At 45.2% G+C, this 26853-nt stretch overlaps 4 protein-coding genes across 4 annotated transcripts; 1 reads left to right on the plus strand and 3 right to left on the minus strand.

Moving 5' to 3' along the window:
* Positions 1-3554: 3554 nt before the first annotated feature.
* On the minus strand, positions 3555-7177 carry GGS22DRAFT_125423 (glycoside hydrolase family 35 protein). The gene is made up of 5 exons (XM_047958327.1): positions 6929-7177; positions 6238-6877; positions 6150-6185; positions 5868-6100; positions 3555-5811 (listed from the first exon to the last, which is right to left on the minus strand). Exons 1-5 carry the CDS (start codon positions 7046-7048, stop codon positions 3778-3780), a joined length of 3063 nt encoding a protein of 1020 aa, XP_047820018.1. The 5' UTR covers positions 7049-7177; the 3' UTR covers positions 3555-3777.
* Positions 7178-8756: 1579 nt separating this feature from the next.
* Positions 8757-10668, minus strand: GGS22DRAFT_160141 (EPT/RTPC-like protein). The gene is made up of 3 exons (XM_047960889.1): positions 10598-10668; positions 9950-10547; positions 8757-9887 (listed from the first exon to the last, which is right to left on the minus strand). Exons 2-3 carry the CDS (start codon positions 10158-10160, stop codon positions 8773-8775), a joined length of 1326 nt encoding a protein of 441 aa, XP_047820019.1. The 5' UTR covers positions 10161-10547; positions 10598-10668; the 3' UTR covers positions 8757-8772.
* Positions 10669-12222: 1554 nt separating this feature from the next.
* On the minus strand, positions 12223-13748 carry GGS22DRAFT_160147 (NAD(P)-binding protein). The gene is made up of 2 exons (XM_047960890.1): positions 13082-13748; positions 12223-13007 (listed from the first exon to the last, which is right to left on the minus strand). Exons 1-2 carry the CDS (start codon positions 13482-13484, stop codon positions 12322-12324), a joined length of 1089 nt encoding a protein of 362 aa, XP_047820020.1. The 5' UTR covers positions 13485-13748; the 3' UTR covers positions 12223-12321.
* A 9120-nt stretch (positions 13749-22868) lies between these two features.
* Positions 22869-25364, plus strand: GGS22DRAFT_187422 (uncharacterized protein; the record flags this gene model as incomplete). Its single annotated transcript, XM_047964587.1, has 5 exons — positions 22869-23080; positions 23131-23931; positions 23992-24405; positions 24458-24683; positions 24747-25364. The coding sequence occupies 5 exons, from the start codon at positions 22869-22871 to the stop codon at positions 25362-25364; spliced, it is 2271 nt and encodes a 756-aa protein (XP_047820021.1).
* Between the last annotated feature and the right edge of the window lie 1489 nt (positions 25365-26853).

A 26853-nucleotide genomic window follows, 5' to 3' on the forward strand; every position in this document is an offset into this window, starting at 1 on the left:
GCACTCTTGTCATCGTCCCCTAGGGGTGCAACTGCAACCCTGATGTCACTGAAGCTTCCGAATTACGTTCCCCAGTTCAAAGTAGTGATACGGCGTGGACAGCCTCGTTTTAATGGTTCGTATCCCGACGTTTCGGGCTGTGGTCCGGAGAAGAGGCTGATATCCGCAGCAGTAACATTTATTCGTTACACAAAGGGTAGTCATCTGCGACCGACTTCTGCAGGAGGGTTGCAATCTTTAAATATGAACATCGCCATCCTTATCATCGACCGCAAGCTAATACCATTTAATTATGACCTCTCATACACCTCCTATAGCAGCAACATCAGGTAAGTAATAACGACACAGAGGGTTATCACTAACACAATTCCCCTCTTTCGTCAGTTGATATATTATATTTGACTCGTACAGCAGTTGTTCAAACACGAGATCTATCAGGTGAGATTCTGATTCGGAGACTAGGTATTCGCTTAATTTGATGCATGGATTTCCCGCTATCCGGCACCGTCTCCTCAAAATGAGGGGATTTTAAGGGGAAACCATCTCGCCAATTTCTACCTAGGTCTAGAAGTTACCTAGAAAGGTAGCTCATATATAACGCTTAGTCAGCTGTAGTATTAGAACACATTCAAGAAAGCCGAGATTAGCGCGAGATTTATAGATCCTGCCACTCTAACGCCCTATCAAGTCACGCCGTGTTGGATACGCCTCCTTCTTGCCATTGAAGATCTATATTTGGGGGAGATTTCATAAAACGTGGTGTCTCATGTGAAGGGCTCCATCCGATCGAAGTTTATAAGACCGATTCAAGTTATTAAGTAGACGATTCTACATGATGCCACCCACGAGTGTGGCCTCTTGTCAAATCGTAGCTATTCAAAAACATTCATACTCAAGGGTGACAAGATGCGAGGTGGCACACGCAGGTAACATTCTGACCTAGGTATCCAACGTGAGGACTTTCAAATTTTCAACCCCATGAAAAGAGAATGACGTGCGTTGCCCCTGAAGCCAACGTCATATACTCGATTATAATAGGTAGTAGCAAAGGGCTTATATGAAAATTTGTTTAATTGAAACATAAGTGCTTATTCTAGTTCTGCATACTATGAAGAATTTTCCTTGTAATTTGATTCGGTTTACTTTTTCTCAATGTAACATGGGACTTCACAGTTTACATAGCCCCTGAAAATCATACATGATTAATAATACGGCACAGCAACCGCGATAATTCAAGTTCAATGAGCAAACTAAGACATGAGAGTACAATACCTCTTAGGAAGGTATACGATGTGGCTTCAATAATTGCAAATATTGTCAGATGGGTAAAATCTATTCTCGTCGAGGCAAAAGCATAATGCCAAGCTACTTCAGAGTTATCGTCCGCCCTCATTATTCCGAAAATGCTCCTAAAACGAGTATATAATATTCTCGGTGGCATGTTTACAACCTAATTTGCGATGGGCGTTGGCTGGTAAGGTTGTAGTTGAAGCAATCAACGGGGAATAAGGGTCTTAGTTAGATTGTAAAACTTGACGATGCGTGACAAGTATGTTCCTTTCCCTCACCAGCCAAGGCTTGAAATTTTATTCAGATCAAGCTCCCTTGTAGGTACCTACCTGCGGAAATATCATTTTCTATCCGGGGAGACGGACAGCTTTTAGGATGTAAATAATGTTTCCGGTATCATCACTTCAATACAGAACAAATCTATAATGTAACTTGAATTATAGGTATTATTATTCCTTTAATTTATTTAGGTTAAAGATTAGGTAAGGCGAAGACGTATTAAAGGTGTACAATACAGGCGGGTATGTTTACAGATAGGTGTTTTCATGATAAACACTCCCACCTGATAAAGATACATCGCATAGGACTCGAACGTCCTGTCGGATCTGATAAACAAAGTTCTGCCCGAATGTTCCGAGCTGAGTTTCATTCTTCATGCCGCGCGGCGTCCCTTGTTGAAAATACCAATCATATGGTACGCGTCAAGCACCTAGTGTAGCACTGTCCCTCGAGATCTACCAACTTCACGACGATTATGATTTCTAAGCTGGAGCCAGTGCATCCAAAGGAGTGCTTTTAGAGCAAACAAGGCGACCAGAATAGCACAAGATCATTCGATGCTGGGCTGAATTTTTGCGAGTGGCTACGTAGCCGTAACGTAATCTCGCCGAGAGCAACCATGGCACGGTCTAGCCATACAGGAGCTCGAGAATTAAGCTCAATAGATGGTTGGTCCGACCAGACGAAGAAGTCCAGCCGAAGGAGAAGCCTATAAAATAAGGAATTTCGGAAACATTTTACCATGCAGATGATCTGGTTGGTTGAAACCCGGCGAATTATCGTGGCTGGGTACATACGTGAGCCGTGAGTTGCGAGCTGAGATACTCCGGGGAAACAAAAACAATGGTTCGAGGACAAGGGATACGATCAGACCGAGAACTTGTTTTGTCGAGGCGAATCTTGGTTCATCCAAAGCTGATACACCTCAGGGGTCACCGAGTCGTAGGGAAATTGCCTGCGGGACATCCCCTATTCAAGCCACCTCCCCGCATAGTGCGATTCCATTTATACGTAACTAGGGCGTAGATATCGCACACATTTCTATCGATGTAGACAGATTTTGAGTGTCAAAAACATGAGCGATACAACCGATGCGCGAGGCAACAGCCAAGGGGGTTGGTAGGACGAGTGCTGACTATGATGCGTACACGGACCCAGCTGGAGCCTCCGTATCTGATATAACATCGTGATATTTTTGTACTCAAGTTACGAATCTCACCTCAGATGGAGGCTGATGTATTTAATTTAACCCTCGAACTAGTATCACTAGAGCATTCACATGATCTGCAATGCTTTGCTTAAGCGAAAATTTTAAAAATTTCTGTAACGTCCATTCCTCGACCGGGACCTAAGGTGAGAAGGAAAAAAGAAATCCTTGTTAATACATGAACCAGTTTCTCGGGTCTGTTCACCTTTGCCCCCTTTTGCTAAGAAATGTCCCGAGCGTAAGGCATCAACGATGCGGATCCGGGCATTAAAGCACGGCCCGAGCTGTCTGGGGGTTTGCTAGTGTGTTGTGTACCTAGGTAAGTATGGTTCGAGATCGTCCCGCTTTCCAGAGAAAGAGGTTTGCCTCGTTTTTATTTGCTTTTGTCGTCCGTGCGGATAGCCCGGGAGAGAGGATGGGGCCAGGATTATCACAAGCCATTATCCCAGCAGAGGCTTCTGCCCAACGCCTAGGCGTTGTTGGGCTGTAATAAGTATCTCATTATGCCCTCGAAGATCACAGCTTGGAAGATCCTCAAGGAGTCCGGGCTAGTGGAATTTTGTCCACAAATGGTGCATCAGAAATTAGGCTAGCTAGCTTGCGGATGATGCGACGTAGACACTCAGATGCTCTTCACAAAGATTCACGGTGTCCGGAAGAGAGGGAATGTACTTTTCCTCGCTGCTCAGGGATAAGAAGGGTTGGACCGTGTTGGACTAGGGTTTGAGCATAAGTGAATTCAACTCACAGATACGACATGTCATTTCCTATTGGACAAGGTTAAGGGGGTCAATTCTGCCACGGTCCGAGAACAACAACGTGGTCTATTGTTTGCATACAATACACTATTGTTCCATAGCGTTAGGCACCGCCTTTCCTTCTCTGCCCGACGACATATCCACGAGCCAACTGATAAGCGTACCGTCGACCCTCAGATGCAGTAGTGCTTAATAGTCTTCGCGATATAGATATCGGGGACACCGAACTCCACGCACCAGTCCCTAATACGCCCCTTCTCGCTCCTGCCACGCCGGCTGGGGCGACGACCAAGGTTTCCTGTAGCCAGACCACAGCGGCATCTCCGGCTCCAACGAGAAGCCATCGAGCTTCGCCCCGTCATCGTCGAGCGACCAGAGTGTGAGCGCGACGGTGTTTTTGCCGTTATGGTTTAGTATGCCCTCCGGAACCGGAAACGCGGTTTGGGGCCCCAGATTCGCGACGTATTTGCCGAATTGCCACCCATTGACGAAGAGCTGGCAGCGGTAGTTGGAAGTGGTGGTAGTAGAAGAGGAATTGCCGAACACGAAGTTTAGCGGCACGTCGTATCCAGCAGGGACATCGAGGTCGAAAGTCGTAGTGAAAAAGCCGATACCAGAAGATTTGATGCCGTCGACGATGGGGTTCGAGATCTCCCAGTTCTGGCTCGGAGGTGAGGGCTGGTGATAGCCCTGCCGCTCCGCGAACATGGCACCTTCGTTCCGAGGGCCACGCTCGAGGTCGTGATAAGACTCACCGCCGAGGTTTCCCGTTAGCTTCCAAGTTACGTCCGACTGCGAGTGTCCTGCCAGATCGAAGTTAATGATACCCATTGGCGCTTTGATCGCGTCAGTTCCGGGAGCTTCCTCATCTTGCCCCATATGGTCAATCACCAGCGTGAAGATATGCGATTTCCCGTTCTCGAGAGCCTGAGAGGGGAGCGATATAGTGTCGTTGTGCGTATGGTCGCCACCTCCTTGGCCTGACCCATCCCACGAAGTGATAAATGTGTCGTCAAGCCAAATCGAGTAGCCGAAGTCATTACCACCCGTCAGATTAACGAATAATGTTGATTCTTCCCCGTTAGCAGTAAAGTGGCCGCGATATATAAGTGATCCGCTATGGAAACCGTAGTCGCTTGCGTAAAGAGAGGTGGGAGTGAGAAGAGATTGCGGGTTATTTGTTGAAGGGATATCACACGTAACCCAGGCGGAATCGTCGTAGGAGATTTGAGTCTCGGGGAGGGAATCGATGTATTTCCACTCCAGAGTAGCAAAATTGGGAAGTGTGATTTCAGGGGCTTGGAAATCCAAGCGCGCTGTAAGTTTTCCGTCTCCATTTAGACTTCCTTGTAATGTTTCGTCGTTGAAGGACAGGGCCTTGACTTTCCCCGTAGGTTCATAGATGAGCTCGATGTCGACGGTCCTGTTGATATCGCCGGTGAGGCGGAGTGTTTCCTCAACTATAGCTGCTGTTCGAACCAGATAGGGTCCCTTTACCACCACGGTGGATTTTGACGGAGAAGAATAATTCGCGACTGGAGCCTCTGCCGGAAGTTCCGCAACCCAATAATTGAATGCATCATTGCGCCAAAGCAAGAGTACTTCAAGATCATCGCTAAGGTTCAATATCCTTCTCTCCGTAGAAACTTTCCATTGGACGACCAGTGTGTTGGAGTGTATCTTCTGGATCTTCACGTTCTTATCATTGAACTTTGTCTCTGCAGATACCCTCGTCAAGTTTGTTAGATCAATGGCAAATTCATGAACTTCGTCGGCTCCTCCATAAAGAATCAATGTCCTCTTGCCCGATGTGTCTCGTGCCCATGTAAATATTTCTGCGGTGGAATATATTAGGTTGACTCCTCCCACGTCGTAGTCGGTTACGTGAATCTTAGAGTCTCTGCGCGTTAAAACCAACTCTCCTCCAAGCTGAGGTATCGATATGTTTCCAATGCTGGTGGGAACGTTAAACTTATAAGTCGTCGTATTTATAGAGGTCCAGTCAGCGTGACGAATGATGTAGAAATTTGTCGAAGATTCAGTTCCAAATACTGGCGTAGTAGCGATCTGATCAGTTGAGACGTATGACCCATTTGACGCATTTCCTGGAACCGCCGTCAGGTATGCAGGTGACACTTTGAAGAAGTTGGCCTCGAGCTTTTCTTCTGAATATTTCTCCCGCCAAATATGGCGGTTCTCTTTGATTGCTGCGCCATAGTCGTAAGAACTATCACCTCCTCTATATCCTAGGTTTCCCCAGTTTGTTCCGCCATATGTCTAAAATAAATATTAGTCTGATTCCATAGCATACCCACGACTATGTAGTAACCTACCATGTAAATATTGAAAATCTTGATAGCAAAGCTGTAGTTGTTCTTCCACAGAACGCGAACAGATTCTTGGTTGACGAGCGCGTTGCAGGCATCCGCATTAACACTGCCAAACCCGGTGCCAGATCCTCCCTGAAATTCAGCTATAAAGAATGGAGTGTTAGGGCTATGCTTCTGGTGCATTATTTGCCAGTTCTCCGGCCATCTAATCTTAGGCCAAACGTCTGGATGTGCGCCTATTTACTGTTAGAACCCGAAAATTCAAAATGATTCTGCGCCACTTACAATCGTATCTCATAGGATACGCATCAATCCCGTAAACTGAAGCCATCGTTAACCATGACACCTAGTTCTTCTTCGACAAAATGCTTACGCTCAGTTTCACCTAGTCCGCTGCCAGGAGCCCAGTTGCCCTGGTAAAGATGGTCATTCACCATTTGTGGCACAACATTTCCAACTTTCTTCATCTGTTGTTTAACATGTTCCATATAATTCCGATTTCCTTGAGCTGGGAAGTCGGTATTATTGACACCAGGCCAGGTATCGTACTCGTTCTCGGGCTGTAACATGATGACCGGGCCCCCATTGGTAATTTGTGCATCCGCAATGAGCTTTCCTACAGTTGCGGCATAGATCTCAGTTGCATCCACGAATTCTGGGTCGTCCCCGCGAAGAGGCGCTTTAATCCGTGCTGTCCATCCCGGAAAACCACCGAGGGCTGTTTCCGCGTTGATGTATGGGCCGGGTCGGGCGATTAGATAAATTCCAGCTTCGGCAGCAGCTTTGAAGAATTCATCAAGAGCGAATACCCCGTCGAAACGTACTTGGCCTGGCGTGCCTTCTACAAGGCCCCAGTAGGTATAAAATGTCACGGCGTTGAATCCTAGAGCCTTGATTTTCTGAAAGATGTCAAGCCATAAACCCGGGCTCGGTAGACGCCAGGGATGGAATTCTCCAGAGAATATGAAGATACGCTCTCCGCGGATAATCATGGAATGTTTATCCCATGTTACCTAGTAAAGATTTAGCATTGGTTTCTAAAAAGAGATCAGCAGAGTTCTTACCAGTCCTTCTAACACATCTCTTGACTCGATTTCATTTTGACTATTTTGTGGCAGTATGGTTAACCCCAGCCCATATGGCAGTAGGTAAACCAAGAGGCCAAACAAGACGGAAAACAGCATCTTGACTTTTCTGAGGCTCCCAACATGGCACGATGAAGTTCATCGATGCAGACCTAGTAGAGCCTATAATAACACCCCGGAGGCGACACCGCCTACCAAGAGTTATGAGCGTCGCATCCATCTTGACCTCGGCGTAGATGTAAAGTTGTCAGAAGGTTGGAGACAAACAATATCCCGAGCTGTGGAGAGGGCGATAAATACAGGGATCGATATGATCCTTGAAGGGCTCCGCTTCTCCAATTCTTCCCCCAGATTCATGGAATGGATGCGGGGTTTTATAATATGGGCATCCTCATAATTGGTGCGAAATCTGTTGGTTCGTTTTTTTTCTATTTAGGCAGAATAGGAAGTCAACTTCATGTCTTTGTTCAATCCCTGAAACGCCTCAAAAAGATGGTCGATTAGGGAATTTAGTGCCTATTTACTAAGGGTTGCTTGTGCTAATTCTAGTGTACTGGGTCATCCATGGATGCGTCAGAATATCCCCTGACCAGCCTATATAAGTAACTTGCATGTGTTTAGGTACGTAGTGGATGCCAGTTGTGTAACATAGGGGATAGTTCTTACCACAGCCCAATACTACAACACAATTGGCACACAGGGGTACTCTTTTCTGACTTCACCCCCCGAGTTTAGGGGCTATTTCAAAGATTATGATAGAGATCTCCTCAACATCTCTACGCCAGCATGGAGGTCCGAAGAGGTGCTTTGCATGCTAGTAAAAATACTGAGCTACCTCGACTTATGGGTGAAAACTCTGCACGAAAAAGCAAAAGCAATGTCTCGGGTAAGCACTGGCCTAGATTCGAGTGAAGCTTTGACCTAGACAAAACTTTGGTGGCTTTTTGAAATCTCATAATCACAAATTTTAATCATACAATCAAAGGAATAAGAAGCAAAAGACTGACAGTAGAAAGAATTCAACACGTACCTCGTAGGTACCTAGTGAAAACTATGTTTTCTTATTATAAATAGCAGGGGAGGTTATGTTAATGCATATCTAAATGTGTAACATCTTAGGATGAATTCACATAGTGAAAATTTTGATCAGATATTTTCACGTAAATATTCTAAATATAGCCCCTTCGTAATGTAGCAAACACAACGTGAAGGCTAAATGCATTAGTTTAGGATAGAGTTGTAAAGCCCACCGGGGGATGGTCAATCGGCTGCGTCTTTGCGTTGGTGCCGGTTTTTAATCTACGATTGGGAAGAGACAAGACTCTAAAGTCAAGGGATTAGTAGCATAAGTGTAATAGAGACAGGTGTCTTTTGAAGAATCATATAGATGACATTGCATTTACGAATTTTGAATTTGTTAATTACTTGTGCATATGGAAATATGTACCTCAATGTTGAATCTGAGCATCGTCATGATAATGGATCTGAGTGGGAACACCATAAATCGATTTCATATTTAAAGGCTGACAAAAAAAATAGCAGCATGATACATGTAAAAGAATAAGAGCCGGTATATAAATCTTGAATGAATATCGTTTCATCTCGTAATTAAGCACCTATTAACGAGGTCATTTGGAAAGCCTTAGACCATAAACATTGCCAATGATGCTCATCTCATGATAGGTGCTATATTATAGTCTATTATTTCCCTGCTTTCTAGGTATCTAGTAGAGAATTGGGATAATGGATGTCATCAATGTCACATGATGCATAACAAGTCGGGCGATGTTCAATACGACAGTAAGGGTAAGTATTACAAGCTTTTATTTGGAAGGGAAAGATACACAAGCACCATCGCAAATGGCCCCTTTGTTAAACCATTGGACAGTGGGTAACAGCTCGCTTACTACCCATCTGGCTGTGGTAGTATGCGTAGATCCGTCTCCAAATGGCTCATGTGTACTGTCCTTCTTCAAGTTGTCGTCTGGTGTTCGGTCCTCGAGAGAGTTATTTCGATAATCCGGGCCATTGGGAGTACGACTTTCTGCACTATCATCTGCCGGTTCGTTACTTCGGGGGAAGCTGGTCCTGCCATCTGCCAGGGCTTGGAACACAACTAACTGATCTTGCAAGTGTTCGTCAACAACTCCGCGAATTGTTACCTCTTCTAGAAGTCCTCTGCAGGCTTTCCGTGATATTTCGGCACTCAAGGAATCAGGCGTCTTTTTCTTCCAGGCTCTGTTGTACATGTAATCATGGCCCCATCGTAGGCCGGTTTGGGAATGTGCGACTAAGAGAGTGTACAGACGAGCTCCATGTCGACTGTCCTCGAAGAACACGAATTGGATGTCCACATCAGGAAAAGTTTTAGTGATTTCATGCGTGAGGGCTTTCTCAAGAGGTTCTCGAAGGAAGGTCGGCACTAGGATGCTAACGTCGACCCTCTTGAGCCGGAAGTCTTCCGCACCAGGTGTTTTGTTCCAGGGACCCAGAAGTTTCAGGGATTGCCCTGGTGCAAGAGGGTGGAACTTCAGCTTGATACAGCCTCTGAACTGAGGACCTACCGCCCAAGCCCGCTTTTTCAGCTGCCTCTCGACTGTAATACCAAACCTATCCTGTAATATAGGCAATAGAACCTGATCTAGATATTCGTACGAAGGGGAGAACGACACATTTGTACCACCATGTATTTCGAGCTCGATGGGTTCCCCGCTTTCGTTACCGGCGAACAACAGGAAGGGGAAGATTGCTTGGAAGACAAGCAAGGTACTCGATGCAGTGTTTCCAGCTATTATCTTGAAATTCCGACCTGCGAGAGCGGTAGGAGGTAAAGATGGCCTGAATTCTAGTGTGTGGCTGCCGACGGCTAACCCCTCGACTTCAGCTCCGGTGGCCTCCGCAAGCCACTGGATGGCTGAAACATGTTGAGCTTTCAGGCCTACACCACCTCTAGTTAGACGAATATGTGTCCTCAAAGGGGAGGTTGGAGTAATAGCTGACCGCCGCCTCGGTGACCTGGTCTATTCCCTCTTACATGATCGATGCGGATAGGTTGCGAAGTTACCGCTGCCAGAGCGCATGCGATTCTGACAAGCTGGCCGCCGCCTTCACCGGTTCTGCCGTCCAATAGCAATGGTTTTCTCGATACCATGCTGTGCGTATTCATTAATTTTCGTGCGACAGTTGCAATATTCGTACGATAAGAATTCATTAGTGGATAACTATAGTATCTTCTCTTTTGTTAAAGATGGAGAGGGTTTTTTTTTCTCTTTTTCCCCTATAGGAATATTTGATGGTATTTATTGAAAGAACATCTCGCAGCTATCAATTGTAAGAGAGTGAGTCATTCGGTAAGCCACAGTGAGATGGATTCCTTTAGTTGCTAGATGCCTACCTAGGTACCTACCTACCTAGGTCAGTAGTACCTAGTAGACGGATCATATCATCTATAACGACAATTAGGTATGTAGGTACCTGTAATATAGTTCTGATTATATCATACTCAGCTTCTCTTTCCAAATTGCCATTTTGTGATAGAGTTATCTGCCTCAATATCTAACAATATTATGAGGCGGATGGTGATATAAGGTAGAAATACCTGATCCACTAGGTAAGCATCCCGCCTTAACTTTAGAAGACGGCACCAACAGATCTGGGTGAATACAGTGGATTTTTGACGCTAATTCGGTCATGAAGTTCCAGGACCTCGGTAGTGGGCCGCTCGCCCTGGAATGGATCCATGGATGGGGGGAATGAGGCGAGCTATTAATCCCCACCAGTTCCAAGGTTTGCTTCGCAGCTAGTGGAGGATGGGATGTTTCTCCAAATTTACCAAAAGAGATTCTAGACTTTCCACCTAAAACTCTAAACCTCTATTAATGAAGAAGTCGTTATGCGATGTCTACTAGTTTTCAATAAACTTGATATGTTTAACTACCTACATCAACCGTTGTGTTTGGTGTCTATCGTTTGACTTACCATACACACCTGGGCATACAGCCATATACATCGTAGAGAACCCGACATCAACTCCTGAAGAAATTCGCAATTTTAAGTTAGTTTCACCGGCGAAGATAGGCTAACGTATCTATCGTAAATTTCATAGCACGGCAATCTCCTTGGTATCCGAGTTCTACCATCTGTACGAGTAGTTTACTATTCTACCAACTCTCTACATCTCTACCTACATATCGCCGATCAGATCATGGCGACTCTTATTTGGTGGATTCGAATAGAGAGCTCTTATTTTCTTACCCCTAATTAATTGCCATCAATTGGATTCAACTCGAATAGCCGCCGACCCACAACGAGTCTCTTCCTAATGATAGCTCTAGGTATCGCAATCCCAGCCACAGACGTATGCGGCGCATGCTTCAGCATATACAACTTCACCATGAGAGCGACCATCACGCTTTCTCTAAAGCACACTGCGCAGTATCTCACTATCTTAGGAAAGCTGTATCCTACATAGCATTTTCTGCGCGTTGGTTCCACTTGGTAGCTCTAGGTGAGGTGCAAGCCATATTAAATAAATAGTAACCCGCAGTAGAACCGACTTCAATATTAGAACTGCGCCAAGAGCGTCTCATGTCGAATGTTCATTTTGGGGTACCGACCCTGATCATATGCCTCGGGACTCGAGTCCAGCTATCGGGTTGACACGATCCGAAAATATCACTCTCATTCGGTCGAAGCAAGGGAGCTCGCATATTAACCGTCGTATCGGCTCTATCCCCGACACGAAATATTACGGGTATACACGAAATTTCGAGGTCAGAGACCGTAGTTGAAAGCTACGGATCCCTTCAGACAGAAATTTACGAGGGGCCTACTACCTACTTTCGCGGTCACCGAATTGATGACGATCACTTTGTGATAGTCTTGCATTGAGAAGTCAAGGATCGTTGCAGCCAATCGGACATAATCAAATATTACTATACCTACATACTAGGTACCTATAAATCCATTGAACGAGGGAAGGGGAGATGGAACACAATCCGCCTCTCTAGATGGAGACCTAGCTGGCGTTTCAAGATGACTTTGCCTCATACTGACATACCTAGTTCAGTACGTTACGTCTACGGGAAAATTATAATCTAGGTTGGTAGTGGCGGTGTTGATATCTAATATCCATATTTGTGCCATCGCTTTGATAGCGTTGTTTTTACTGACAGCGGTCGCTGGACGACTCGGCCAGCTCGGATACTATCTATCTACCTACCTACCTAGTAGTAGCTACAAAAGCTACCAATCATAATCAAATTGTTTGCGATCCTGCGACGATACGGGTTTATATGAAATGTGCTTTTGCAGAGCTTATTAATTTAGGCACGTACTATCAATTTAGAAGCCAACTCTACTTCAGAACGGCATCAGTCTGTATACACCCCACTTGCCTCGATCTTCGCAAAGACGGCCATAGTATGCTGATAGATCTTTTCCGCAGTTCCGTTCGCGCGAAGCTCTGCGTACTTCTTCTCCTTGCCAAACGTATCGTTGTCTTTAGTCACTAAATAAACCCCACTGCCGACTTTTCCATCGATCCCAATCGCCGCTTCGACGTCTTTCACCAACCCCGTCGCCGTCTCCTTATCTTTAGACACTTGTACTGGGAATATCGCCGGAGAAGCCATGAACAAAACACGCTGCCCGCACTCCTCAAAGGGAACCAAGAAGGGCCATAATAACGGGGTTGCTATATACGTCACCAGAAACTTGAGGTACCACGGGAGATTACTATTCTTTGCGATGTCTGTGGGGACAAATCCCGGGTGGTAGTGGCATAAACTTAGGCGACCCGGGTTACGGCGCACCAGTTCTTCCATGAAGATGTTAGTCATGCCGACCCAATGCGCGAACCGTCCCCGAAGTGCTTGGTTGCGCGGACTCCGCAGGGTTAAATCATCGAGAACGACCGAGGCCTGCACACTTGAGTTGAATACCGAGACCACGTGCCCGCCGTTTGGAGATGCGGTTAGCAGTGGGAGAAATCGGTCCATGAGGCGCATACGTGAGTAATAGTATAGGCTGAAGTACTTGTCGAGACCCTCATTGGATTCTACAGTTCCCGAGACGGTTAGTTGCAGGTTTCCCCGGTTACCCTTTCCAGCTTCTTGCATGGAGGAAATATACCTTCGGGTGTCAGTGACAGGACCCCCTGGCAACATACCAGAAAGTCGATCTTCGCTGGCGCATCTGCTTCCCGTCTCTCGATCTCGATGATCTCGCTGCATATGCGATCGACTTCCTTCAATAGTGACAGATCGCCCCCGTGGAACCGAAATATACCTCCCGGGCAAGCCGCCTCGCATTCTGCAATGATCTTGCCGGCCGCCTCCCGGTTCCGACCGACAATGTGTACGCGAAGGAAGCCACGACGCTCATCTCTACTTCCGCGACTGGCAAAGGTAGTCGCAATCGCCCTTACCGTAGCTTTCCCGATTCCGGCAGTTCCACCGGTTACGACTGCTGTGAACGTCCTCGTCCCGTCCGCAAGCGCCGCGTTCGCGACCCGGACAACGTCGAGCTTGACCATCGTGTATTTACGTAGAAACAATTGTTGATTTCAAGATGAGACAACGGCCAAATACTTCGTGATTTTATGTTATCTGGAATATTCTCCGTATTTCGAACCTACCATAAGCGATGAGCTCCTGCTCTTTAAATACAAGTACCATCCTCGGACTTCCATTCAAGTCCTAAATCCAGCAACCTTTGCTAGCTATTCCCGAAGCACACGATGTTACAACGCTCCTAACCCGGACTTATACCTTTCCCTCTACGACGACACATGACAAGGCATAACTAATGTCCCGGCCGGGATAAGAGACGCTCTGGGTCAAGAGCACTTCTACTGTAATAATAGATCAAGGTTCGTTATGGGATCGTAACATAAATCTACCGTAATTTCTAGCAAGCTAATATAGAAGTAAAATTATATTTTCAAAGCTATCTTCTGCTATCTCCTGCTAATAATACGTCTTTCCTCGTGACTGTCGACACTTATGTTACTAACAAGCTCGGAATAACAATACATCTTCCAGGAGGAATCGTAGGACGGCTTAATTGTTGTTCCATCGTCGTCCCCAGGGGTTTCTTTTTGGATCACGTCAGATTAGATCTAATCTTTATCTCCCGCAGCATCGTTTCCAATTTTTTTATTTAACAGATCATACTAAACGAGTTAGACCTTAATTGCTTTGTTATTGTAGATTTCGAAAGTCTACAATCATTGTCATATATCATAAAAAGGCAGCAAATAGCTACCCGACAAGGCTGTGGTCTGGCACTCAGCCTTTAACTTAATCATTGGAAAAGGGGTATTCGGTAATTCCGATAGGGGTTAGTATTCACGCAACTATCCACAAAGAGTTCGAGGCTTTCAACCCGAAATGCTACGAAAGCCTATAGAAACCCATTTCAGCATTAACACGAACTCTACGGTTACACATTTTCGTATCACAGTCCAAGGCTATGAGAAAGAGATTAGAGACATTGCAGGACAACGGTACGCTCGGTGAATGATAGTAAAATGCCTGACATTCACTAGGACAATCTACTGATTGAAATAAGGCGTAGAAAGTTTCATATATTTGTATACAGTATTATTGAAACGAAGTCCTAGGTTTCGCCCGGAGTCTACCTGATCTCGATGCTTACAGAGGTTGTATCAAGTGGCTGATCGGGTTGGATTATTGTAGCATTGTAATTGTGATATTATTCGTGATAGGCTGTTTGATATTAGGAGGTGTAGCATCACCGACCATTGATCGCTATATTGAGCCTTCAGCAAGCCATCATATATATACTTGGGTAAGGTAATTGCTTCTAGCCATACCCCGATATCCTATTCAAGACCTGGCAATTTTCAGCTTGTATTACCGCTACCAACCTATCTACCAACCTATCTATATATCAACCCTCGATACCACATCGTCAATTATGCCTACTTGTTGAAGCTTCGCGAAATTGATATACTATTAGCCGCCTGCCTGCATGTGTGCCCAATCTATAGTCAATATTACCATCACTATTATATAGTTGGGCGTTAGTGGAAGCAGTGCTTCCACTTTGTTATGCCTTGAATAGAACGTGGCCATTCTATCGTACTGCATAATATGACGATCACTACCTAGGTAGTACCCTCAAGGTAGGTACCCTTCTAGAAGAACTTTGGGTTGTGTAGTACCAAGAATTTGTAAATGTTGGTTGAGTTAGAAGCCAAGGTCACCGAATACCGGGGAAGCCTAACAAGGGCGTTAACAGCTCATCGTACGTCATTAATCACATCTTTTATTGTATTAACGAGTCTAGTAGATATCCATTGCATGAAACCAAGTATTACGATTACTCGTTGATTCTTAGAAGGGTTAGGAGACTAGCAGCTACAGCTCATATCAAGAATATTACTATATTGAATAAGCCCCTGAATGAGTTTCCATCCCGTATTCAAGATATTCAAGATATTCGAACATGTTGTTGAAGAGCTTCGGGGCCAATTTCTGGATGAATTGATGTGTAAACAGTTTAGTGTAGATAGTATTTCGAATTTGAAAGCTCTGTGAATATGTGCGTTATGTATGACTAGGTACTATCTTACATACCTAGGTAGGTAGATAGCACGCTTTCTGGACTGCATAAATCCATTCTCACGATACACTCTACAGTCTCACCAGGCACTCGTCATCGTATAAGCAGCTAATGATGTTTACCTGTGTTGATCTACATACTAGTAACTAGTAATTATGCTTTTCCTATTTATGCCTTAGGCTGTGATAGTTCAACTAGCCTCCGAAAAGTAGACTGTTAGCTACAAGGCAACCATTACTTACTTCCGCCGACATAGAGCCTAAAAGCCCTGGCGCAGCTTATGGCAGCAGGCGGGTTCGGTATGGGGTGCTTGCTGGTCTTATGCCTGAACAGTGGTAGACCCTTTCGCCGTTGAGTCTTAGCATTGGATCCCAGGTGTAGGAATCATGATATGATCCACGCCTGTGCAGGAAAGCTTTGCGTGCCTATGCACTCCATCCAGGTGCGTCTCCACATAGCGTCCGGATTAGCAACTTAGTAGGTAATTAGACCCTACCTGGGCATATGTTTGTCTTACAGTAAATTTTCACCGCTTCTTAAAACTGCATGGGGGACTTCCAACCCTGCTGTTTTACTGAGCTTCCAAAGTATTTCCAATTAGCCAAACCCGCCTACTGTAGGTAACCTTGTGGGAAGCTAGGCCTAGACTTCATACCCCACCAGTTCGTGATGGTTGGCGATCCTTGCTAGGTACACATTGCACATTGTTGTCTCGTAGGACTAAATAGTGGTGTTAGCGTTACCACCGGACACTTATTAGAAAACGCTGGAAACATGACGTAAAAATTAGAGGGTGCTGCCCAGGCGTGACACGACCCAATCGTCGAGGCAGTTTTCGGTATCGGAGTGCTATGAGCTGTATTCTTCATCCAATCGGTCGAGCGTTTCAGCACTCGAGATTCCTCGATCAACCCCTCAGCCTTATTAATTCGATCTCGTGGGCATGAATTGCGTCGGTATGGTCTTACGCGTCTAGCTCGGCGGGTGCGGTGGAACAATCGGACAAGCAATGGGGCTCGTCGTAGGCGAGAACAGCTCCCGAATTGTGCCTTCGCCAGTATCCGATAGACGTCGAATTATTCGTTCTTGGAAGTTCTCGTCGCCTTGGTGTCCCTCTTCGTCAATTCTTGCGAGCCAAGATCATACCTGAAGCATTGACCTCCCCATTCCTGACTGAGCCACGGGCCATGTCATGGCCCCATGAATCCAAGCTGTGACCTGGTAAGAAAATCAACTGTCTAAGAAGAACGATCGAACCTTGAAATTGAACTTTGTTTGGGTCGTTGCGAATCTTCGTTGGTAAATATCAGACACTATAAGTATATTATATCACACTGCATACTTGCTAGAGCCCGTCTGAGTAGGACGAACTTCTTGTGCTAGTATATGTATGTTCCATATGATAGTAATTCGGAAAGGGCCCACCATTTACAACATTGTGCACCTACCTGTATGTACGTTTCGGATACGAGCTCCCGATCCCGATTCTCTTAATAATATCTATCAACACTAGACATGCTATCAAAAGCAGAGTTCTTCCGATGATAAGACACATAATCCTCACGTGAGTGGCTATAATAGCGTATGCAGCATATATATGATTAATCACTTCCACTGTAAGTATTATCATAATAGGTACCTTTCAAGTATACGTTATACATTCCTGATAAGTACGGATTTGGTTATCAAAGGCATGTTGTGACATTCACTGCATATGCCGTTAAGGATTATAATTGTTGAGCCGACAGGTTTATGCGCCCAATGCCTATTGGGAAACCCTTTATTCAACGACGTGTCATTGAAAACGAAGAGGCAACCGCCGCCACATTGAAAGACCATACCATCGTCGGAGATACATGACCAACAAAGACATAAAAGAAACGGGAACATACCGGTGAGTCCTAGTCCTGGTTGCCTTACATAGGTAAATACAGTAGTCGCCCTGTTAATACCTACATATGCTGCATTCCGACAACGGCAACAGGAAAGAAACCCTTGCTTTATAGAAGCATCCATTAATATCACATTAATATCCTCCACAAAAAGACCAACCATACTAGGGTGGTCCACCACCCTAGGAGGACAGGGATAACATAACATGTCAGGTTCCAGCACGTGTAATAGATCATTTAAGCTTAATTAAAACCCGAGAGTCCTACGTTATGGGTGGAAGCACGTTTGAGATGTATGTATTGATATCTGGTCAATGATGCTAAGCTGAATAAAGCAAACCATTTTAGTGGCCGTCATACTGAAGTAAAGTGCGGGTACCTGGCGAGATATATATAGAAATCCTTCGGTACGTATGTAAGTAAAAATGACATAAAAGGAAATGCGAAACGACAGGTACGAGAGTCGCATGAATACATACATATATCCTTGACGATTCGCGTTTAGGACTGCGCCTTACTTTCGCCTTGTCATGTTCGGGTGTACCAATACGATATCAATACGACCTAAGTTTCCATGCAGCCTCATATATCATCAACAGCGTTGGTAAAGCCTATTTTTGTTTGCCATCGGCTACTCTCATACTGCAAGGGATAAGAATACGTCTATGAAGAATCAATAGCTGAGAAAGTTAGGCGACCAAATCCATTCGTACATATTATCAACACTGTTGTTCATTCATATGATCGTGGCGAGACGCGTGTGGCCTGTCATGGTCTGACCAGCTTTCGACCTAGGCCTCTGAGTGTTTTAAAAACGCCAACGTTCCTCGGCTGCTTCTATGGGTCATCGTTTATGTATACACAGAATAATGCTCGTCATTACCCCCATCTGAAATCGTGTGAGCTACCTACCTACCTACTTAGTAGTTACTAAGCCACGAAAATTATTGGACGTTAGTGATCTTGGATCATACACCAGGTGAGCCCGAGGTCTTTGAACACTGGAGATAAAACAACATTGGAACCCAGTAAATGATGTAAGATGTGATGACTCACAGCAAGATTCTCGGATCGTAAGGAAGAGATATTCGGCCTTTTGACATCAAGTTCATATGTACTAGGTAGGAATATACGTCGGGGTTACACGGAGAACCTAGGTACCTACCTAGCGGTGAAGCCTTATAAGAACGACCTTTAGCATGTACCAAGGCCATCTATAGGATATTCTAAGGGATGTTAGACGCTGTGCTCTGTTATTGTAGTGAGATTATACTAACACGTAATTCTTTCGAAGTTCAACGCCCTGAATACTTCATTGATCGGTGACAGTCCGGAGAATGATAGCCAATTGTGAGTTATCTAGACCCCGGTTACGAATCTAAAGCCACATGTAAACCGAGGTTAGCAATTGTATGAGGTTGAGCTGTCCCGTCCTGTACTCTTCCTTTCCGAATTCTACCGGTCGAGTGAATATTCGGTGAGTGAAAATGTGAATCTGACGCCCATTCTAATACCCATGGATGGATAAGACCGTACCCTACACACATTTATGGGCTATTACCAATAAAAAATGGGCATGCCGCCACAGCTCGTCAAAGAGAAAGGCTGTTCCTGAAGCTTGATAGGCCGATGTCGAATCAACAGGCAGGCAGGCAAGCACGATGGCGCCCTCGAAATCCCGTCTGACCTAAAATGAAAATTAATGCAACCCTTGTCAAATAAAAGCAAAGATTGTTGCCTGCTGGACACCGTGAAAATCTCGTTTTCGAACCTGCCCTGAGAGACTTGATAGATTGTTTTTGTTACACCATCCACACGTATATACCTACTAAGTAGGTACTAGGTGGGTAGGCAACAATGGGATACACGTATCCGTATCTGGCGCAGCTAGGTAGATGACGCCAACCTTGCCTCAGGAATCTCTGCCGCCACCGGCTCATCCATTTCACAATATCCCAAGGCAAGTATCCTACTTCAACTGACCAAGAGCTCTGAGATGCCTCTAGACCTCTATGGTGGCACAATATCGAGTCTTATCATCTTGGATGACAATCGAAGCTTAGGTGTGTTGTTGAGGTCTGATGACAATTAAAATGGGTACCGAGACTGAGCGTGAGCCTGTAAAAGCAACGATCAAATCCTAGGAGGCGAGCTGAAATAACTAATCTAGTCCACTTCGAGATAACATGTTCGGGGTTTGAGGGTAAACTGAGTAAGCTCCGTAGATTACTTTGGTAAGTATGGGTTCCGAAAGGAAAAATCAGATATTTTCATGCCTATGCCTTAGAGACAAGAGACGAGGTGTCATTAAACGCTAGAATAGAATAGGAAGTTGCTTGTATAAAAAAATTGAATCGTCTCAAGACACATGTATGAAGTCAATGAGGCGATTCTTTTTCCCGCCACCTGGCGTGGCGAGAAGGCGAAGGCGACCTCATGGGGAACTTCGCCTACCCAGGAGTTCGGCTAAAAGGTCCGGGCCGCGTAGACGTATATATATAATTTACCGCGGTTGAGGCTATGTAAGTATGTATCATTTCAGTGTTTCTATGTTAGATAGGTATGTAGGTAGGTAGGTTGTAGTTGTTCAAGAGAAAGGATACATGGTAATTACCTACCTAATCATTAAATTGCCCCTAAATGGCGAGATAGAAGAGAACTTTGCCATTCCTTTGGTTGCATAAATTCGTATCTTAAATAGATCGGTCACGGATCTGGCTACGCAATGATAGGATGAGGTTTGGTGCCACTGTTGGAAGGAGACGTTTTGGATGTACGGCGTCGCCGATGTCAGTGGAACGCAATACCGACTCCGGTTGGGAATACCGGTATCCCGACTGAGAATTTAGCCCGAGACAATTGGTGGGCGGAGATAGGTCCGACGTCTTGTAGGGCGGGTTAGTACTGTATGCCATACTGAATCAAAGGCTTCATAGGACCGCCACAGGGCGGATACAAGCCAATGCTAGTATGTATGGAGGTATGGATGTATGGAATCAAGTTGAAGTAAAATTTAAACTTATAAAAAAGACTCGCTTGGGATGCTAAGTGACGTGCTTCATGCCGAAGGGTCGTAGGGGGCGTCTTCGTGTATTAACGGCAATGAAAATCTTTGATCTTCTAATCGTAATATGCGCCAAATCACCTCCTAGGCATACATACCAATACGGTTCGGTAGTTAATAGTTAGCCTATGTCATATAAGGTCGCCTTAGTTCTCTCGTAAAGTCAGACTTGATTCTATCTTGACTCATCTCACGGACCCGTGCCTTCAGATGTGATATCTCGTAAGGTGAACTTGATAGAGGCAGATAAATAGGTACCTGGTGGCGAGGTGGCCGGGGCCTGGAAACTGCAACGTACCTTTGGAGAATATAAGCAGGTAAGTCTATGGATGGATATCATCGAAGGACAAGAGGATTGCCCGAGTGAAATGAAGCACCGGCTACATATATGACTAAATTTAGGCGTGACGTTAAGAATACCTAGAGAAGGAATAATGCGGCTCTCGATGAGTTCGTAAACGAACTGTGAGTTATTGGACCGAGTTAGGAAAGGGACCCACGTGCAAGCGCAAGTCCTAGAGACCTCCAGAGTTAGCCTGCTGCTGTCATCCCGCGGAAAGATACTCTGTAAAAATAGCCCTGGAGACCTTTTCCCTGCCAAGTTGCACACCCAAGTTACACACCCCACGACTAAAAATTGCACTTCAGACCCCGCGGATTTGATCTCCTGTAAAAATGTTTAAATAGCCAGTACAGGTTTCGGTGAGCCATTGTGGATGTATCTCAAAATGCATCCTACCCATACTACCTAGGTATTTGTAAGTGGCACCGAGTGAATGCATCTGCCTATCTATTACTAGGTACCTACTAGGTAGGCAGCTAAGGTAGGTGGTAAAGTAGGTAGTAGGTATATGGATATGTTTTTCGACCTGCCTTCTACATACTTCCTCCTACTTCCCCCTACCCACCAAGTAGGTCACAAATGCTGAAATGATCACCTCGACACACTTCTCGCAATTATTTAACATGAATTCAGAATCGCTTAACTAGATCATAGTACGGAAGTCTGACAGAGCCTGCCTAATCTACATAGTTCGGGCGAACCAAATTTGCATATCACGAACGTCGCAAACTTCACCTGCCTACTGGATCGAGGGCAGTGGTGCTGACTCGCTACCGACCAGCCTCTCAATTTCTTTAGTTCTTTAACCCTCCTTGTCGTTAACGTGATTTCTGGGTTATACCGAAAAGCCTCGTCGTCCGGTGTATCGATTCGTGCGTGTGCTTGCCTGTCGGTTCCTGCGAGTCGGATCGCTAGAGCGTTTTTAGGGGAGTGTTTGTCGAATACAAGGCGTCTTATTGATGCGTCGATAGGGCGTGGATGGACCACGAAGGTGGAATTAAACGCAAATCGAACATTCAATAGCTGAAGGAAGAAAATGTGTTTGGGGGATAAAATGAATTTCATTGAAAGAGGATTGGGAAATAATGAAATGGGGGGAACTGACAGCTAAGATTTAAGAGCCTCAAGTGGGATGCGAACCAACTTGTTGCCTTACCCAATTTAGGTTGACACTGTATGGGTACATACTGTGTACCTGTCTTTGTACCTAAGCATATCACAGGTAGGTACCTAGGAGGTAGGTATTAATGTATGGGTCGCGGATACCTACTCTCTAGGTAGTAAGGCTGCAAAGGGAAGAGTATATCTATCGACTTCTGCTCGAAGTTTGTAAATTATAACTTTTGCTATCTGGACCATTTCCACAGTCATAAATCAATTCCATACCTACTAGGTATCTATCTACCTACCTATTTACCTAGTAGTGTTAAGCTTGTCAAAATCCGTTAACCATGTCATGGCCTTCATACGCTACTTGAACAACATCCCCGCTTTATCCAAAATTTCCTCAATCAGCTACTGAGCAATATTTCCATCACCTATGATTTCTATCCCGCTTCAGTTTTCGGCTGCCCGCCTCAATATCGAAATAGAATTTCAAAGACTGAATAGTAAAGTAAGAAACCGTGCATATCTGCAATCTGCATTATTCGCCATCCAATCGCTGATGTGTCATTACCTATTCATAATTTGTCATGATAATGATCCGAGTCTTGGCCTTGCTGACTTAAGCGTTTTAGCATATGAACTTGACTGTGATCTTTCACATGCATGCAATCCTTTATCCAACACAGTAACTACGAGTTTGAGTACATCTTCGTGGGCAACTACTGTGGGTACTGGCACTGTTACTGATTTTGCGGGGATCCATATGCGCTTGTCTTCGACAATTCTGTTAACGGACAAAAGAAGAGTCGTTTACTCAGACTGACCTATCTCCCTTCAAATCTGCCGAAGGTATACATTTCACCCCTATTTTACTAGGAGGTTTGGAAGTTCTACCAAGAACTTTGAGCCTGGGTACTCGCCACCATGCCTCAGAAGGATGTCGCTGCCTCCTTCACCAATTATCTCAGAAAGGCTTCAAAGCTCCGTTGCCCCGTTGAAGATTGTGTTATTGAGTTTCCTGATATTGAAGACCGAATAAAAACACATCTGTTATCACATCATCGTAATCTATTAGAAGGCCGAGATGTAGCCCTTGTCGTTCAACAAGTCAAGAAAGGAGACCCTGAAGCACTTAAGTAAGTATTCCTTCTATCAAGTGCCTCTCATTCGCTAATATATGTAGAAGGTTACCGGGACCTGGCGGTGGGCAGAAAGATATCCCGGAAGATAAAGACGGGGGGAATGATGTTGGCCCTTATAAAAGACGTAAATCCCCGGCTTTATCAATAAAAGGTCGTCCTAGATCCGCAAGTCCTCCCAGACGGTCTAGAGCCCGGGTTACGTCGGGTACTGCCAACGACCCTGAATTTAATAGAGCTGCTCAAGTAGGGAAACTTTGGAACCCGGACGATGTTGCATCCCCTTCGTCCCCACGCCCCAAGCAACCTCCTAGGCCAGCGAGGAATATTAGCCAGCCCAAGAGTCGAACAGACGTTGCCGAAGATGATGGTGAATCTACTAAGCTCATTAAACAGCCCGAAACTCGGCCAATTAGCCAGGAACAGCTGATAGCCGAGGTCAAGGGTATATATGCAGGGCTTGTGATGGTAGAGTCGAAATGTATTGAAGTCGACAACGCCCAGTCGACACAGAATGATACGAAACTGAACAATGAACAATGGCAGGCTCTAATCGCATTACACAGAACGCTACTTCACGAACACCACGACTTTTTTTTAGCCTCGCAACACCCTTCCGCCAGTCCGGCTCTTCGACGGCTGGCATCTAAGTACGCTATGCCAGCCAGAATGTGGCGTCATGGCATCCATTCTTTTCTTGAATTATTACGCCACCGGCTGCCACATTCTCTTGAGCACATGTTAACATTTATTTATCTGGCTTACTCTATGATGGCCCTTCTCTTCGAGACCGTTCCAGCGTTCGAGGATACCTGGATCGAGTGTTTGGGAGATTTGGGAAGATATAGGTGAGTATCTAGATATGTCACGTGATCCCGTGTATTTCCAAGAGTTAATGCGCGATATAGGATGGCTATTGAAGACGACGACATCCGCGATAGAGAGGTCTGGACTTCGGTGTCTCGACACTGGTATTCGAAGGCGTCCGATAAGGCACCTACCACGGGGCGGCTGTACCATCACCTTGCGATTCTCGCCAGACCTAACCCCTTACAACAGCTTTACTATTACACCAAATCTCTCTGCGTGCCTATCCCTTTCCCCTCCGCTCGGGAGTCAATTATGACTTTGTTTGATCCCATTCTTGACCCGACAAGCCCCCAGCATTCGAGGCTGAACCCAATAGATGTCACATTCGTCAAAATAAACGCGATTCTATTTAGCAACAAGTTCCCTGAAGATTTCCTCCCCGTACTTGATAAGTTTTGCGGCGCGCTAGATAACCATATTGGTAGAACTACTAGGAAATGGATGGAATCTGGGTAGGAATCGTCCTCAACTATGATTGAATTTACCTTACTGATGTTGAGATAGGTATTACATAGCTATCGCTATTTGCTGTAGCCTCTTGTCTTACGGCCAGGATGATAATGTCATCATCAAGGCACTTCGCCCACATCACACCGAGGAATCAGCTGAGTCGGACCCGAGCTTCGAAAAGGCTATTTCCGAATATAAGCCGAGTAGAACGGAGGAGGGCTCTCTGAAACTCCTCGAAGGCACATGTGGTGTTGTCTTACGTAGACTCGGCGACCTCAATGTAAGTTTTTCTTCCCAAGTTAGTACTAGCACCGCTGAGTACTGAATCAAATTTTCTACGTAGACTCTCCCATTTCTACACGTGGTTTTAGTCTTCATATTTCATCTGACGCACTTTCCTGGCGCGATGCCATACATCGAGAAAAGGTTCCCGTGGAAACTAGTCTCTCTTCAACTAAATTCGCTCCTCCTCTCTTACCGGGAGCATCATAGAATCGAGGATGAGCAGTTCCCTAGGCAGGATAAGGAGTTTGCCCCTCGACCGTTGCCGGAAGACTTTGCTACGAAGGGTCTTGTTTGGGTAGACAAGTATTTCCCCAACGATTGGTTCTCCAATGACAAAATCGACGATGACGAGAAGTATTTTGAAGTGGCATCCATGACGGATGACCGCAAAGAAAGGATTCTTTGGCTTGGGTGTCGCATTTCGAAATTCGCCAAATGGCTTACCTACGATGACAAGTCACATCAATTTGGTGTTGTATCCTCCTACGAAAAGGAGATAGATAACGTTTCCAAGGATACTGATATGATGACCGTCTCTGAAACTGGTGAATCGGCTTCTCGCGGCTCTACGTTTGACTCCATAACCACCATGGGTATCACGGCATCTGAGAAGGACGATGAGGATATGATAGATGTTGATGAGGCCATGGCCTGCAAGCCTATCATTCGCCAATAACAATATATCACAACGGCTACCTCCCAAGTGGCCCCAGTTAGCGACGGACCTTGACTCTTGCTTGCGGATGGTCTTGATGCTATGTGATGTTACTGTGAGGTGTATCATCAGCTGGGGATTGACCAGGATCATTGTACAAATCGGTGATCCATATATGTTCACGGTCCTTTCTCCATTTCCTTACAATATCTATCTTACGTATTAATATTTTTCGGGTCGCCGGCAAGACTGTTCTCCATCCCGTTTAACATCGCCGACACTGCACGAATAATAGTGACACACCTTGACAGTCATATTCTCACTTCTACTTGGCGAGAAGGTTGGTTGATCTTGTTTACATCTCTTTATCACCTAATGTTTACTTATTGTACAAGTAATTAATTCATATTCATGTATTAGGTTACTCCCGATTAACAGTGTTCTTACACTGTTATTTTATAGTATAAATTTATCCTACTTCCCCCTTTATCGGTTATCGGCCGAGACCCCTATTTTCGCATGGCCCTTAGAAGACACATGAATTACGGATGCTGAGTAGGTTTTCGACGTTCGGTGTCTGTTTAGGTCCTATGTATGGCTAAATGCCAACCTAAGGATGATGAAGCACGAGGTCTCGTTTACGTAAGACGCAGTGGCTCAACGGGACTGGAACCAATGGACATATAACAAGGCAACTTTCTTCTCGGACCAGTTCTTGGATTCTTACACCTAGACCTCGCAAATCGATTCGCTCATCTTTGAGGTTCAGCTAGGTAGGTATGGGTGAGGTCTCCTACCGGCGCCAAAAATAGATGGCACAGCCACAGGCTTCAATGATGCGATCCAACCGGACGGTATCAAGACGCGCAATAGAACTGGTTCGATCGGCTAAGGTGACGCGGTCCTTTGATCTGAAACTTTCATACTTACAATTGATTAGCGATTGGCGTTGATGTATTCTTCGTTGGCGCATGAGGCGTTGGAAACAATATCTTCCCCCTTTTTCTATGTTAAGATTATCAGATTATCGGGGTTGAAATTACAATTGGGCATACCGTATACCTGCATTAACAGGCGCGTATTCCCAAATAGTATTAATAGTACTTAGTCAATTGCGAGTTATTGTATTTGATGTCACATTCCAATATTATATTCATGTCTCATAGACCTAACACTGGCTTCGGATGCCTTCTTCTTTATTTGGGGTATTAGGCAAGACATTGCGCCATACGTACATTGAAGTCGGCACAATATGCGCAATCTTGCACATAACTTTAACTCCGTACCAAACTAAAAGCATGTTGCCCACCTGGCAATATTTAAATGGTACAATAGTTGAATAGGTACGTCTCATCAGCCCCGCATCGCGGGGTTACACCCACCTGATTGAAATGAGACATTAATCAAACGGATTTATCAACTCGTCTGTAGAAACTGTCCTAATAAACCTAAACAAGTTCTTAATGGGGGTTTTTGCATACTACGAAGTACGCCTTCTATATTTCACCGA

Source organism: Annulohypoxylon maeteangense (assembly GCF_022496945.1).
Source record: "Annulohypoxylon maeteangense strain CBS 123835 unplaced genomic scaffold GGS22scaffold_6, whole genome shotgun sequence".
In the NCBI taxonomy this organism is placed as follows: Eukaryota; Fungi; Ascomycota; class Sordariomycetes; order Xylariales; family Hypoxylaceae; genus Annulohypoxylon; species Annulohypoxylon maeteangense.

Excerpts from the sequence above, each read along its gene's own strand:
- GGS22DRAFT_160147 (XM_047960890.1), bottom strand. The coding sequence starts at position 13,484 with ATGGTCAAGCTCGACGTTGTCCGGGTCGCGAACGCGGCGCTTGCGGAC. Across the intron at positions 13,008-13,081 it reads CCTGTCACTGACACCCGAAG|AATCCAATGAGGGTCTCGAC; the intron begins GTATATTTCCTC and ends CGGGAACTGTAG.
- GGS22DRAFT_160141 (XM_047960889.1), bottom strand. The coding sequence starts at position 10,160 with ATGAATTCTTATCGTACGAATATTGCAACTGTCGCACGAAAATTAATG. Across the intron at positions 9,888-9,949 it reads ACCAGGTCACCGAGGCGGCG|GCCTGAAAGCTCAACATGTT; the intron begins GTCAGCTATTAC and ends GAGGTGGTGTAG.
- GGS22DRAFT_125423 (XM_047958327.1), bottom strand. The coding sequence starts at position 7,048 with ATGCTGTTTTCCGTCTTGTTTGGCCTCTTGGTTTACCTACTGCCATAT. Across the intron at positions 6,186-6,237 it reads CGGACTAGGTGAAACTGAGC|TTTACGGGATTGATGCGTAT; the intron begins GTAAGCATTTTG and ends CGATGGCTTCAG. Across the intron at positions 6,101-6,149 it reads GTATCCTATGAGATACGATT|GCGCACATCCAGACGTTTGG; the intron begins GTAAGTGGCGCA and ends AACAGTAAATAG.